A 16828-nucleotide genomic window follows, 5' to 3' on the forward strand; every position below is an offset into this window, starting at 1 on the left:
TCGATTTAAATACTTACGTATTACTCTTTCGGCCTAAACACGCATGGTTGCAACGCACGCGTGCATAAAAGCGTCATAATAGATCCGCGTAGGTGCCGGACAGGCGAGAGCGAATGTCGCGCTCGCGATACGCGATCGATTCGCGCGAAAACCCCTGTTTTATGCAAATCTCGCCGCGCACGCTGCGCGAGTAATAAATTATTCGCTCGGTCGAGTCCGTTTATGGGCAACACACAGAGAGATATTCGCGGTCCCCTCTTTTACTCTCTCTCTCTCTCTCTCTGCCTGGTATACCTGCTGTTTGTCGCTCCCGGCGCCGTAAATACGACCAAATATTTGCCGCTAATAAAGCCCACGGGCGGGAGATAAATATTTATCGGACCTCGCGGATCCTCCGAACCTATTCGTTCGATCTGGTTTTTTTCGAAAAAGGAAAAAAGAAAAATTCCATGCGCGCCCGTATTTCCCTTGTAAAAGGTACGCGCGCAAACCTAACCGAGATAACGAACGAGACACGTCTGTATATATTTGCTCGATATATATAGTATATGTATATTCGACCATAGCTTACTGCCATTGCAGCGACCCGGCCTGGATTGTGGCGGATCGATTTTACGCTCTTCGAAGCACGTGGGGGAAAAATGAAACGTTAATTGCGCTTGTTGATACATCACGGAAAAGCGTTAACACGGGATTGCAATATGCACCAACGAATGCGGCTGCATTTGTATAATAGCTGCAGAAATGTCCGAGCGATCAGCGAAATTCAAGGCTGATTAATCGCTCGGTTTCGGTGACCAGACACTTTTCCGATAATTGCTCTTAAATAACGATAACGGAGAGTGTCCAGGATTTTAAACAGACATCGCTTATTCGCTCATAAAAGAACGCTCCTTCTGAAAATGATGCTGATAATAATCGGACGTAGAAAGCGAGAAATATATATGCGTGAAGAGAGGAGAGAAAATATAAATGAGACGAATGATTATGATCCACGTCGTTTATATCTAACGCGCTGTTGAATTGAAACACGACGCCTACATCTTGTCGTTGGACGTTTCTCATTTCACGAATTATACGTTTCTTACGACTCTCTCATCATCGCTTCCGGCTATTATAGCATTAGAGAGAGAGAGAGAGAGAGAGAGAGATATGCGGAACATTCCGCAGTTTCGCGATCAGAGTATAAAAATAACCATCTCAAACTTTCAAAACATAACTATTCATCAATTGTATGCGTAACGTTATCTGACAAGGTGAATTCTTTTGTATTATTGCAACTTGTGAACAGTGATAAAAACCTGATGATTTATCGATCAATCGTATGTACCGGGAAATTGGAAAATAAATGTGACTTTCCGTAGCCAGCACTACTGACGCATCCATTGAAATATTTGTAAAAACGTGACAGTTGATGGGACTTCCTTCCGTCTGGACGTCATATGGCTGCCCAGCTACACAGGGTGTTTGCAAAGTTTACAACGAACACGTATTTTATCGTTACAAGCTACTATCGAGTAGTAATTTCAAACACGTGCAAATAATTTCAAACACAATTTTTTGTTGACGAAAATTAGAAAAAGATTTTTAATTATAATTATAATCTGTTATTTTTTGTCCATGCAAAAAAATATTTTTTAAATAATAAAAAGTAAACAAATAAATTTAATAAACCTCCAACTTAAACATATGCGACAGTACATATATCTGTCGATAGCCGCCAACTTGTTCTTACGAAGGCAGAGTATTATATCCATGGACTCGATACGCGGAGGTTTATTAAATTTATTTGTTTATTATTATTTATTATATAATTTATTTATTTCATTTAATTAACAGAGTTGGAAGAAATTATATTAAATACCATTAACGAACATTTCAAATACATTGTATCGCAATTTTTCTTTTCGCTTAAAGCCAGCGATTTATTTAAAAAATATTTTTTCTGATGCACAAAAAATAACAGATGATAATTATAATTAAAAATTTCTTTTAATTAAATGAAATAAATAAATTATATAATAAATAATAGTAAACAAATAAATTTAATAAACCTCCAACTTAAACATATGCGACAGTACATATCTGTCGACAGCCAACTGGTTCTTACGAAGGCACAGCATATCCGTGAACTCGATACGCGGAGAGACGCATCCACATGGTTGCGTCAGGTGACATGCGACTCGGCATAACTTAGCGACACCGTATATATTTCACGCGACAACAAGCGGGTTTAACGACCGACGGTAGAATAAGACGGCCCGAAATCCGAGCAACGCCGACCTCGTCGACGTCGACGTCGTCGGCGTCGTCATCGTTATCGCTATCGCACCGCCTTAACCCGCTAGTCCAATTCCCACGGATCGTTATCCCGGGGATGCCGGGGCCCGGCTCTCTCGTTCTAATCCAGTTCACGCGAAAACGAACCTAACGGAAGCGCGGCCGAGCGAGTATAGGGAGTCACGGCCGACCTACCGCTTTAATGACGGACCTTAACTGCCATTAGGGCCGAGATAGCAAGGTGGATAGCACAAGGCACAAAGACTGGAGCCTCTCCTTCGTTCCGTGAGCATCATGTAATTTCTTGAAAAGGAAAGAATTTTGACCAAAGGGAAGCGCTAGCCGGAAAGCTGGGTCTTTGAAAAAAAAAAAAGAGAGAAAAAAAAAATACTACCGAGAAAACGAAACAATTCTCTAGCCAGTGCTAAATCTCAATTTAAAATAACTATAAAGCTGTTTATTGCCGGAAGGAAGGTAAAGCTTCCGGCTTCGATGGGTAATTCGAGCTGAAGAACGTGTTTTATTTATTTTTTTTTTTTTCATTTGTGAAGCCAGAGTTATAATCCAGAGTCCGATTTTACGAAGCGAATCGAATCGACGAGATAAACGTTGACGAAGAATTTCCATATTAATTCTACTTCTGTTATTACTGTTATTAATAATACATCGAGTAATAATCCAGGATGTCTACTCAAATCTTGTAAAAAAAATTTCCTGATTTTCCAGATATATGTTTGTTTAAAATTTCAGTAAAAAAAGATTAGTTTAAAGATATTTTGTTACAACTTTTCTCTCTCTCTCTCTCTAAAATACATTTTTATTGCGTTTTCTAATGTTTCTCACTCATACGAAGAAAAAACACAGGGTCTTTTTAAGTTTCAAATAAATCAAGTTTCTAAATGTATTGAAGAAACTAAATAATTTTCATAAGAAAGTATTCTTCAATTGACTAAAATTTCTACTTTTTATCATTAAAAATTAAGAATATATATTGCACATTCAATATTTTATTAAAACATTAAAATAAAAAAAAATATATATATATATATATATATGTGTATATAATTTATAATATATTTTAAACGCATAATTTTGGCTTGTTGACTTTACAATCTGAGAGCAAAATTATCAAAGACTTTTTTTTCAAAAGATTCCCTAAATTCCTATGAATTCCAGATTAGATTTTCCATGTTTTCCTACGAAGTAAACATCCTGTAATCTATTGCGTAGAATAATACAAATTTCTCTCTCTCTGTCTCTCTGTCTCTCTGTGCTTCTAAAATATTTACACACTAATTCTCGTTTCAGTAATATTTGCTAATGCCTCGAATTTGCAGTTTCCAAAGTGGTTTACACTCGTTGATGCGAGCACTTCAAAGTTTGTAATGTAATCACAACTTTTGTCGGCAAGCTGTAGCGAAATTCAGATTAATCTGGCCACTTTCTGTTTTTCTGCGATACAATTTTAAAATAATTTTCGCTCGTGTATAAGATTACAGTGTGTAATTTGCGAGACACCCGATGTAACGGTAGTTGGGCACACGACGAGGTGCTTCAAAGGGAGGCGCGGTCTCGAGGTGGTCCATCGAGACGTTGAAGAGGGGCCTTCTTTGTCCGTGCACAGGTGCACGAAGCAGGTTGGTTGCAGGCAGAACATCAAAACAGGTTTACACAAAAACGGCCGCTTCTTTCTACTCTCCTCTTTCCCTTCCTCCTTGAAACCCTCCTCTTCCTCTCATCGCGAACGAAAATATCCCACACCGACATATTCTCCCCCCCCCCTTCCTTTCCACGTATTTCTAGTAGGATCTCGTATACACGTCATATGGTGAAGTGGTTCACTATAAAGAGCGGCCGAAAGATTACTCGGACTTCCTTTTACAGACTTCCGCCTACAAACTCTTTGATCAGAATTAATCTTTTTTTTTGTTTTTTTTTTTTTTTTGTTTAATAATGGACGTCGAAAATATTAGAGAAATTGATAAAGAGAAATTTGCGAATTAAATTCTAAGGAGATACATCGGAGTTTATACTTAAAAATTCCAGTAAATTTTGATAATTTTAGCTTAATCGTAATATACGTAATAATTTAATACAAATAATTGAAAATAATCACTGTCTCGAAAATAAATAAATTATATTATTTTAAACAAGAAAATTAATTTACGAAAAATATTATTCAACTATTTGTAACACGAGACGATTGAGTGGATTGTTGAAGCAATGCAAAGCTGTAGGAGCTCAACGATTATATCATTACAATTAATTAAGCCGCATAATTGAAGGAAAGATAGGAGAATTACACAGCTTCAGCAACATTTAGCGAATAGAAGTGATATGGCCGTATCGGCTTTGTTCCGTTTCGCTTAGTAGTCACGGTGCTTTACGACGGAGTTCCGTCGCTTTGACGAGCTTTTTCGAATCCGATTGCGTCGGTCAGTCGCACACGTGTGCCTCGAATGCGAGCGCAGAAGCAAGGGACGATTATTAGTTTCGAAATCCCCGAGGTAATTTGGAAACGCCGTACATGCCGGAATTGTTAATTCTGATTGCATGCAATCGAATCCGAAATGGGATACAATTTTAGAATAATTGTCGAGAACTGTAATTCTAATGTAAACGTAAATCGAACAGATGCTTCCAAACAGGTTGTAAATTATTTATTGAGAAAATTAAATACACTAGTGTTGTTTTATTTTTCCAATCATTTCAATGAACGGATGATAAGTAAATAAATTTAGCAGAGGATTTACTCGAATCTTGTGAAAAAAATTCTCTGATTTCTCGGTATTTTTGTGAAAATTCCAAATGAAGGGAGTGTTTTAATATTTTCGGTGCGACTTTATAAATTTTTTATTGCACACGTTTTTAATATTTTTCACTCACAAAGGAAAAACACAGAGCTTAAGTTTCAAGTGCAATATACAAATGTACTGAAAAAAAAAAAAACTGAATAATTTTCATAAGATATATATACTTTTCAGTTGCATAACACTTCGTTTTTTTTAATTACTAAAAATTATAATAAAGAATATATACTGTATATTCAATATTTGAAATTTAAAAAAAATATATACGAAAGTTAAATATATAAACAGGGATGTGTCTGTAAAGTCGGCACGACATTTTATTAATTTTTAAAAAATAATGGCAGTTCCAGTAGCACTTTTATAACATAGTTCCTGATAAACATCTTGATTTTCGATGTTTTCTTGTACTTTAGAGGAGGATGTGCCGTGCTGGAACGTGAAGTTAGCACGTCATTTTTTATTTTTGATATTAAAAATGCGGAACTTTTTTTAATGTTTATCAGGAACTATGAAAAGTGCTACTGGAACTGCCATTATTTTTTAAAAATTAATAAAATGTGCCAACTTCACAGACACTTTTTTTTCTCCGTCTCATTTAATATAATCATAAAAGATACAGTAAAAAGTATTGCATAAATATTTCGTATACTTATTACATTTCACAGTTAAACATTATACAAACAAGTCTAATTTTTTAAATTGAAAATGTTTTGCCAGTTTCCAATTTGTAAAAAACGGAAAATTTACGTGTTAAACATACGCGTCTCTCTCTTCCTGCAAAATTAACTGACCATCCTGTTTACGAAAATGTTCTTACAACTCGGATTCCCACGCTTTTGAAGTTTCGCCGTCTATTTCTGAAGTACCCTGTATACTTGACGCTAACAAATTTCATTTGCCAAACTATCTATCCATGCGCGCCGGTAATTAACACTTGGCTCGGGGAAAAGAAAAACCGCTTCAAGCACGCACGCGCGGCAAATCGAGTTACGAGAGACGTCGCTAATTCGCGAAAAGCGTTCGCTGCAGAAGGGCTCTTCTCTTCTTCGCGTTCACGAGGAGGCACGCTCGTTTTCTTTTAATAACCACACGCTTCGCCATCTGGGCGGTCAGGATACTTTAATTAAACTCCATTTCCACGATAAAGGTTTTTCCCCGGTTTTTTTTTTTTTTTCCCGGAAACAACATGACCGAAAGACTTTTATAATAATTCCGCAAAACGGGAAGAGTCGGGATGGGACGGGACGGGACGGGACGGGACGCGACGCCGATGCCTCGCGGCCTTGTAATTTGTCCCTTTTATGAACGACCGATCGTAAAAGTGACCTGGCGGCGGTGAGCTGGCTCGCTGAATTATTTCACTGAAAACTGGCGTACCACGGCTCACCATTTTACGACAATGTAAAAACGAAAGTTTGCCCATTGTTCTGTGGATGAAACTTTAATCACGATGGTAAAAACTTGCCGACGAATAGTTACCAGTTATGGATTAATCACGATATCGATTTCACACGAATATATTACAAACAAAACTCTAGATAAAATCTATCTTAAATTAATATACTACATATACACATATACAATTTCTTTTGTCGTACAATTTTAATATGCAATAATTTTATTATAATTATTGGATTTCATTTTCTTATTCTTCGATATTATAATATCATGACATTTAATTGTCAGATTATATTTAACCCTTTGAGTCACAGCGGGTCACCCAGAGACCCACCTTTTTTTCGTAGTTTTTTATTGTTTTAACTACTTTTTTTTTATCAACAAATGCCAAATTTTTTGTTTCTACAGAGTCTCTAGAACATCAATAAGTGTAAAAAAAAATATAAACAGTCATTAATTGTTAATTGCAAAAATACCGTATATATGAATAAACAGTCAAAATTAGTACTTTTTTACGAAGAAATGCATTTTTTACTAATCTATTATGACAATAAATACGGCAATTTTTTTATAATCTTAGTAAACTCTAAAGTATTTTTCAGAATTTTTTAAGAATTTTCCACCGTGTTGTTTTTGTTAAATCCTCCTTTTTTTGATAAAAAATATATTAAAAACAATATTTGCTGTTCTAAATTAAAAGTAACAGTTGTATTCTTTTTTAAATTTTTTCTCTGAAGGTTTTTTTAGATCGCAGAATCTGAATCTAAAGGAAAAAAAATTTAATTTCCAAAATTTAATATAGGGATCCAATATGGTGGAAGTGAAATTTTGAAAAATCTCGTCTGCCATATTGGATCTGTCATCTTGAATTTTTAAAATCAGCGATCCTAAAAACCCTTATATACCAAATTTTATAAAATATTGACAATTATAAAAAATTCGTGACTCAAAGGGTTAAAGAGGAACAATGCATATAATAATTGATTTGTAAGTTAAAAATTTACCCTCGTGGAATTAAAACTTTCTAGAAATTTTGCGTGCAGTCGCTATAGAATTTTCCTGGTACAATCACTGCGAGAAAAGTTAGTTCTGTGTAAGATAATATTTACGATTACGAGGTTCAATTATATTTTACAGAACAAGAACTCTTTGCTTTAACTTACAAGTTCTATTAATTTTATATTTCAAAAAGCTTTGCAATATATTATAAATTCATAAATTTCGAAACGTGTTAGCTGTACAAACTTTTGACATAAATGATCCGTGCAGTTCCTTCTCTCCAGGATTCTATTTTTCTTTTACATTTGTTTTCATTAGGTTAAAGATCTCTGACCTCTTTTAATCGACAAATTTAAAGCAAGTTTGTGTAAAGATCCCTTACAAGATAGCGTACCCGCACATCTCAGAGTTCTGAAAGAAAATATTTCCGTACAATCATATCAGTGTCTATTATTCTTACGAACCATTGTAAGCTCGCGACTGCGTTTTCTCGACGATACGAAAGCATTTATTTTTTTCCTTTCAAGAGGCGAGCAACGAGATACAAGAGAGAGAGAGAGAGAGAGAGAAAGATCACGAAAGAGATAGTTTGAATAACAACGGCTGTTATTTCAGTATGCATAGCGCTTCCCTCTCTTTCTCTCCGACCAAGCGTGGGCTTAATTCATGACGAGTATTTAGCCAGTTAATCCTGGTTATATAACCGAATCCTTTGAGAAGGATCGTTAAAAGTCCCGTGCCTCGATACCGAATATGCGACTGCAGAATCATTGCTTCATTCATCTCGAGGTTGTATAGAAGCGAACGAGCAGCATCCCGAGACCTCCATTCATGCGTCTTATTGCGCGAATATTGTTCAATTTCCACCCGCGTACAAAAAGATAACATGATAATCTCAGGGTCAAAAAACTCGTTATTAAAACGTTATTAATACGTTAGGAAAGATATCAGGAGAGGTAAAATGCCTAGAGAGAGAGTATATTATACGAAATGTAAAAAGATAAAGTATCTCTCAAATGGTAAAAGCGCGTTATAAGTGCGGATAAAAATCATGTCCCGTTTTATTTTGTGTAAGCAAATTTTGAAGAAAAGGCTCTTCCAGTTCGTGACTTTCAAATGTCACTTACTGCTGATTTGCGTTGTTGCATAACACGATGCAATTCTGAGCGTTTAGTCATCGAAATAAATCGATGTTTGCGTGTCATAATACGAGCGTAGAAAACTATGTGTCAGCTGTAAGAAATCTTTACACAATACCCGTCTCCTAAAATTAAATTATGCCAACCGCTATTGGAACTGTTAACTCTTTCATAAGGGAAAGAAAATTTACACGAGTCAGCGCGCAGAAAGATTACTATAGATCGCTAGTAATGCAATCTGAGTAATATAAGCAATGCACAAGGTGCATCAAACAAGAGAGAGAGAGAGAGAGAAAGCACACGTCTCAGTTAGCGATAAATTTTTTGCAATCGTGGGAGCAATAAATGATTATGACGATGAAATACGACGAACGATGTGTACATTGAAATTATCTATGATTACTGATTGCAATGAAGCGATGTATGGGATACACGAGATACGCATATTTGCGCAGTTACATAATAGTAATAATACATCACAATTACATTTAATTAATAATTAATAGCAAACAATTATTAACATGTATTTTTATTTTATTGCATCTCATTATTTCCCTAATATATTACTATAATATTACTGAAATCATACATAAGCAGAAACAATTATAATTATCTCTTACACATATTTTATACAACTCTTTTGTACGTGCGTATAAAGTCAATTCGCTAAATTATATTTTATTAATATGATTTATTAATATGTATATATTATATCGTACGCACGTATTTAGGACAATTTGCATTTTTCTTTTTCCTTTTTATTTTTTTAATTGTTCTTGGAAGAATTTTCCAATTCACGCGCGACTATTGTAACGTTGATTTCAAAGCGATCTCCGATAATAACACCGCCAGTTGTCGCGATGCGCCACTATTGATAAGATATCGGAACGGATTTCCAGACTCGAGACGGTGCTTTAGGTGCAGACGACAGTTGAACGAGTCTGGCACCCGCTACGCAAACGAGAACATGTGGTTAGGTTATTTTCTTACGCCATTGTTTGCCTGGACGATATCGAACGTACGATCGATATCGCAGATAGTACGTCGTTGTACGATAAAAAGGAGCACGCTTATATTTATAGACGGCCGGCAAACGTTTGCAGTGAAAACACGTATTTCAATTAAGCGCGATTCAATTATGCGTAACGTCTTTATCGCGCTATTTTGCGCGAGAGCATCACGCGCTTTTCGCATGTTAATTCGTGACTATGGCGGGAAAACAAATAGATTTTTTCTGAAGCCTCCATCTGCTCGGGACTTTTTGCGCGAATCATGTGTAATTTGATTAATTTCGCGTTTTATATATCGCGACGTTATTCATATTTAATGCCTCCATTTTCCATTTAAATTTTTAATTTATGCACACATATGAAAGTGTGAGAATATTAAATATAAATTTTTAATATTTTTTTCATAATTTATTAAGCAAAAGTGATGTACAACTGTATCATTTTTTTTTTTTACACACATACTGCTGTACTATTTTTTTATCTGCAGGATACCTACTCTTTATCATTAATAATGATACATCAGGACATGATGTTCAGAATTTCTATTGCAATTTCAAGGTTTTTATTTGACTCATTCTCGTATCTTGCTTTTCACAACTATTTATATTTGTTAATTAAATTAACTTATTAAACTGCTTATTAATATAAAACGTCTGTGGTGTAGCTTTAAAAATGTGTGTATATATATATATATATATATATATATATATATATATATATATAAATGAATTAAATATTCATTTCTCCATCTAACTACGTTGGACATTACGTTTTTATAACCATTTTCCATGATACACACTATTCAAACTTTATTCACATTAATTTATTTAATGTTAATTAACAGACGTTAATTAATTATAATTTCACAGAAACAAATTACATTAATATATGGGTTATTGTAAATATCGTCTGTACATAAAGGTACATTATTTTGAAATGTACAAAAATTCCGAGCACAGGCCTTTATCGATAGAAAGAGAGAAAAGCAAATGCAATAGCAAATGTGTGGCGCCGAGTGCGCTCACGCTTCACGAGTTTTACTACCTCATTAAACCTTGCGTCACTTATTACGATTCGCCGCCAAGGATAACCGCTGCTACTCGATCGGCAGGATAAATCACGAGTGTTCGACAACAATTTAATAACGCATTCGCGCTTTCACGGGATGAATAATAATGTTTTGGGAATGATATATTTACGCGATTACATTAGAAATGAAATTAAATAGAATTTAGAAAATAATTCATGTTGCGAGAGATAGAAAGGAAGGTGATATTAATATTAATTTTGATTTCTCTCCAAATTTTTCAAAATAATGATTAAATTTCATAAGATAACACAACTAAATATTTCATCATTTATTTTTTTTTCTCGTAACAAAATAATATACAATTATCTGAGCCAATTATGAAAGCAAGGACGGAGAAATAAAAATAACGAGAAGATAACATATATATATTTTATATACAACGTCAATTTTCTCCCTCTCGACAACGGAAGATGATACAAACGATGATAACGAGAAGTATACAAATGTGGCACAACCAGCTCGTCTAAAAAATACAATACTTTGTATTATTGCCACGAAAACATGACCGAAGGAAAAAAAAAAAAAAAGGAGCTTCATTGTTTGTTAAACAAGTTGCTTTGTAATGCAACGAAACTTCCTGCTGACGACTGACGATGCAACATCCATTTGCGCAGACTCATCACGAACGATTCGATAGCACGAAATCTGGATGCCTGCAACGCGATGACCACGTGAGATAAATGAAATCGAGATGATAAGCAAGTACTCGTTGCAATCGAATCGATATCAAATGGTGCGTATTTAATACAAGCTTCGCATCGAATATTTATGATGTTACACGCAAATTACGTTGTGTGCAATTTTTTTTCATTAACGCGAACGTATATATCACATATCTTTCTGGATGAAAATTGAAAAAAAAAAATAAAAAAAAAATTGTAAATAATACACAGGGAATATTGTGAAACGCACCCGCGCATCTCTCTCTCTCTCTCTCTCTCTTTTCAATATGTTTTTTTATTTTTCTATCTAAAAACCAATTTTTACAACAAAACTGCAAAGTAGTAGAATCAAAACGCTAATAAAACACAGCTATGGTTACTATTACAAAGGATCTGCCGCGAGGCAAAACAAATTACCGCGTGCAAGAATCGTAATTAAAATACCTCGTGGCGCAGAATGCCCGGAAGCAATAAACGAAAGCAGACGCTTTGTCGCGTGTCCGGCGCCCAAAAAAGATCCGCATTTAAGCTTCAAAACCCGGGCCCCGCTTGTGCGTTTCCGCATCTGGCCGTTCTCGACCCTGCGAGTTTTCCCTCTCGGAGGGAGAGGGCCGCTAATTATTGACGGTGATGGAAACGCGCATTAAGAATCCCTTCTCTCTCTCTCTCCCTCCCTCCCGCAGTAACGGCAGGGGTGGACTCGTTTTTACGTGTTTTACCGCGTCCGTTAAAAAAAACCGCCGCGGCTCATTAACTGGCGCCGGTATTTCCGCGAACGGCGCAATAACCGTATAATCAACGGGTATCCCGCGAATAACCGCGCGATAAACCGCCATCTTTTTATTTGTTTCGTGACGTTACGTGACCGCGGACGCGACGCGGGAAAATGCACGAGCAAAAGTTTCTTCCGGCGCTCCAGAACACCAGTTCGAGTTTATCAATTATTTACCGCGCGCTCTAATAGAGAAATAACAAAAAAGGGGGGAGAAACAGGGGGAGAAAACAGAGACGTCCTCGTCTCGGCAACCTAGTTGCCAAGTGTCGAAAATGAGGGCGCGTTCAAGTTAAACTGCGGAAAAACATTGAAGTCCTATATTGTGTAAATAGACATCGCGTGACGGATATCCGTTAAAAAGATATTGCGATAATAAAAAATGATTATATTTAATCCTGCGAAATCGCCATTGTTAATATTAATGATGGATTCTTTGGCCATTTGTCACTGTCCCAACCTCTTACATTGTTAGTTATTCAATATCAAGGTAGCAACATTTTCTCTTAAAGTACAAAATGGACTTTATAATACAAAGTGTATCGAAAAAAAAAAAAAAAAAAAAAAAAAGAAAAAAAAATCGGACCAAAAACTTTGAGAACAAGTTCTGTAAGACAATAAAAAAAAAAAAATTTGTAGGAACAAGCGTTTTAATAAATTACGTGTCTCTTTTATAGCTCCCTCCCCTTCGGCTCATCAAATTTACGCGTAAAATAATTTATCTATTATTTTATTTTCCATTTCTGCGACAAGGAATTTTTGACGGTTGCCCAACAACGTGTGATACCTCTGATGTATTTTTTTTCCCGTGCGACGTAAAATGCTTGTTGTAAATTTTCAAGGAGGACACTTTAAACATCTTCTTTAAGATTTAAAGCTGTTAGTGTGTTTATCAATGATAAAAAGAATCATCCTATTTTTAAATGCTACCGTCATCTCTGCAATGATAATTCTTTCAGAATTTCCTCGATAATTTTTTTTTTATTCTTCTTGTGCACAGTCCCTATATAACTACTTATCAAAAACACCTAATTATTCATTCCTTGATTAATCCCGGTTAATCCTTGGGAATTTAATGAACAGACTTTTTCGATCATTGTACTGTTTTGCTGAAAAGACGAAAGAAGTTTTACACTGACGGATGACCAAAGTTTCCTGTAGACGCATCCATCTCACCGAGCACAGGTCTCCACGATATATACTTGGTACAAATATTTCCCAGAGGGTTCACGACGAGCGTGCTTCGGTCGACGTGACTAAGATCCATACAATTAGACGTAATCGTCAACCCCTGTAATTTATACGCTCGTCGGAGAGACCGCGACAATAAAAAAAAAAAAAAAAAAAAATAAAAAGAAAAAGAAAAATAAGAGGAAGAATGATGATCCACCGTCGTTTAAAACCGAGAGACTCGCGATCGAGAATGACGGCGTCGTCGTAATTTACGATGGAATCGGGGGAGAAAAATCCGCCCAAGTCCTTCATCTGTCCAAGGCATCTCTCACGACTCTTTTTCCGCCCTGATCTGTCAAAGTCTTTACACGTCATTGTTGAAGGCTAAGGTGATCGGTCGCCATCTCGTTCAGCACTCCATTCGTACGGAGATATACCTGGCTATTGTGTCCAGACCCTCGCGATCTTATCGTGACCGTCTTGTTCAAATTTCCCATTTAAATAAGAAATAGCACGTGCGATTTTAAAATCAAATGCACACAATTCTGTTGGCTGACTAAATTAAATTATTGTCACGTAAAATTTCTCGGAAGAAGCATTGATTTTACTTTTGAGTGTTTGAATATTTTTTTTATTCACTTTATTTTTACCAGATTTTTGAAAAGAGAAAAAGCCAAGTACTTAATGGCTTATCAAACGAGCCGATCAAGTCTGGGGACTTTCAGTTTCCTTAACAGAAAGGGAAAGAACAGCCGTGTAAGGTAAACATTGGAAAGTGAAACGTATCAGCGAACGGTACTTTTCCATCCTCTCCTTCTTCCTTTCCTACGCTTGTTTATAAATTACAGTCGACGAGACAGGCTCGTGTAAGGTAGAGAAAACAACGAGAAGGAGAAAAAGGAGGCAAACGAGATGTTTCGAGGCGAAACCGGACCGACAAGAAGAAACGAGATAAAAGGTGGATAGAAGAAGACGCGCAGCTCGACTTCGCCAATCATCAACGCACGATCGAAACGAAAGGGGGAACACTCGAAGAAGAAAAGGTCAGGAGAGGAGGAAGAGTAGCCTCTGCAATTTAACGTGAGATCCACAGCAGGTACCAGCCAGCGAGGTCGAGTGAGCAATTTCGCGAAAAGTAGACGGGGACTACAATAGAAGGGGCTCTTGACTTACAGGTCCCTTTTTCACGAGTCCCCTTTCTTCGAAGCCTGCGGCTCGCGATATAGTGTTCAGGAAGCACCCTCTTCCGGAAGGTGCATCTTGGGCGCTCCTAACAGGTGCGCGGGAACCAACGTTTGCTCAGGTGCAGCGGCAAAGGAGAGCCCCTTCTTCAAGTTCGTTCTCGAGAGGAAACGGAAACTGCGGAAACTTTTTTTTCAAGGTTGTTGTGTTCGCGCATCCAGACACAAAAAGTGCGACAGAAATTTTAGCCGAAAAGGCATTTCGAGGAAATAGTTGGAACAAGCATTTTTTATGGAAAATAAAAATAAAAGAATAAAAAAATGTCAAGACTACATCTTCAGAATGCTGTAAAGTTACAAAATCAAAATTGAGATGAAAAATATCTGAAAATTATTTCTAAAAGTTTTCTCCAGGATTAATTTTTAAGGTAATATTTAAATATCGGCTTAATTTTACATCTTCAGAAAATATTGTAAGGTCACCAAATCATAATTGAAATGAATAATAATATCGTAAAATTAATTTCAAAAGTTTGCTAGGATTAATTTTTAAGGTAATATTTAAATAGCGGCTTAATTCTACATCTTCAGAATGTTGTCACAAAATCATAATTGAAATGAATAATAATAATATCGTAAAATTAATTCTAAAAGTTTTCTAGAATTAATTTTTCAAGTAATATTTAAGTATCAGCTTAATTTTAGGTAATTTTCGATTGTTGCAATAAACACTTTTTTTTAGAAAAGTAAAACGGTATTCAAAATTATCTAAAAAAACATAATTATAAAAATTGTCTAAATAATAAGCACGACAGTATTAAAAAAAACAGTAAATATTTACTGCTCGACAAAATCTGCGTCTGTATAAATTCGATACGAAAATATTATAATTATTTGAAAGAACAATTAAAGACTTTTTACATTATTAACGAGAGGATGATTTCCAACATATCCATCAAGCGCGATAATACACTCGAAGCATACGACCTCAATTAATGACCGCAAATAAATTCGATACACATTAATTTATCCAAAGATAAGCTGTTTTCGATCATTCAGAATTATCTACGATAATATCTCATTTCTCTCCATATGATTCATGTTTCAACATAAATGATTCATCGCTGACGAATTCATGCACGTAGAGATGCAATTGTGCGGGCTCGTCCGTCATGAAACCGTGTCGAGACGCGCGCAACAGGACGTGTTATCGCTGGTATCGTCGGGAACAAAAACGAGGAAACCGAATACCGCAATGGAAACAGGTAAAAGCAACGGACAACGGTTGGTGGCGGTGGCTTCGAATTCAAACGAAACGCGCGCGCGCGCGCGCGCGAGCGCGAGCGCGGCATCAGATCCGGATTCGTGAACGTCCGTTAATCGCATATCGAATTCGAGGAACGATTAACCACCTGCTGAGTGTACTAGCGTGCCCGACTAGGCGTCCGTTCCTCTCTCTTTCTCACACACACACAAACACGAACGCAAACGCGTATTTTTTACGTGACAGTAAACGGTACGCACAGACTTGGTTCCACGTTAGAAAGCGTGCGCGCGCGCACGAGATTTTTTTCGACGCGATTTATTACGCGATCGAGAGTATCGTTGCGTGCTTACCTGTTAGCTGTAGCAACAGGACGGCGATCGCGACGTAGGCGGGAAGACTACGGGCTGTCATCGTGACGTGTCACTGTCTCTCTTTTTGTTTTTCTTTCACTCTCCTCGGCAAGAAACGAGTCTCTCGCTCTCTTCACCGTTTTACACTGTTCGTTCTCGTCGGTTTTTTTTTTTTTTTTTTTCCTTTCGCTTCACTGACACCACATGCGATCGCGGACCGCGATCGAGACAGGGATCGGGAATCGATGGACGAAACCGCTTAAACGGGACTGCGCATTCTTAACTTCACGGACCGACTACAATAGAGACACGTCCGTACATACGTCGCGTCGTCGCGCTGGCCGATCTCGAACTGTGGCAGGGAGCGTCGCGTACGCGCTCGGCATGGCCTTCGGCAGCGCTCGGCCGTCTCCGCCGACGTCACGGGACCCCGTCGGAACGCAGATATGTACTGTACGCCGGCCGAAGTGGGAGAGAGATGATGTCGGCCGATCGCGTGTATGTACGTTCACACGCGACCTTCCACGGACGAATCTCTCTCTCTCCTCTAACAATAGGGTTCGCACCTCTTCTCATTCTTCTTCTCTTCGAGATATCCTTCTACGACATAAGTTGACTTTGTATTTTCTCGATGCTACGTCCCGGAGTGAAATCATTTATGAATATTCAAAAATGATTTCACTACTTGTAGTAATAT

General features: G+C 36.9%; 1 protein-coding gene across 4 annotated transcripts in view; it reads right to left on the reverse strand.

The window, feature by feature from the left end:
• The window catches only part of Fas2 (neural cell adhesion molecule fasciclin 2), a 110189-nt gene extending 93689 nt beyond the window's left edge, over window positions 1-16500 (reverse strand). For all 4 annotated transcript variants that reach the window (XM_072900227.1, XM_072900228.1, XM_072900226.1 and 1 more), the window contains exon 1: window positions 16132-16500. In XM_072900227.1, the coding sequence (XP_072756328.1) occupies window positions 16132-16192 (61 nt within the window). In that variant the 5' untranslated portion in view covers window positions 16193-16500. The remainder of the gene's footprint in view (window positions 1-16131) is intronic.
• Window positions 16501-16828: the final 328 nt, after the last annotated feature.

The sequence above is a fragment of the Anoplolepis gracilipes genome, chromosome 10 (assembly GCF_047496725.1).
Source record: "Anoplolepis gracilipes chromosome 10, ASM4749672v1, whole genome shotgun sequence".
In the NCBI taxonomy this organism is placed as follows: domain Eukaryota; kingdom Metazoa; phylum Arthropoda; class Insecta; order Hymenoptera; family Formicidae; genus Anoplolepis; species Anoplolepis gracilipes.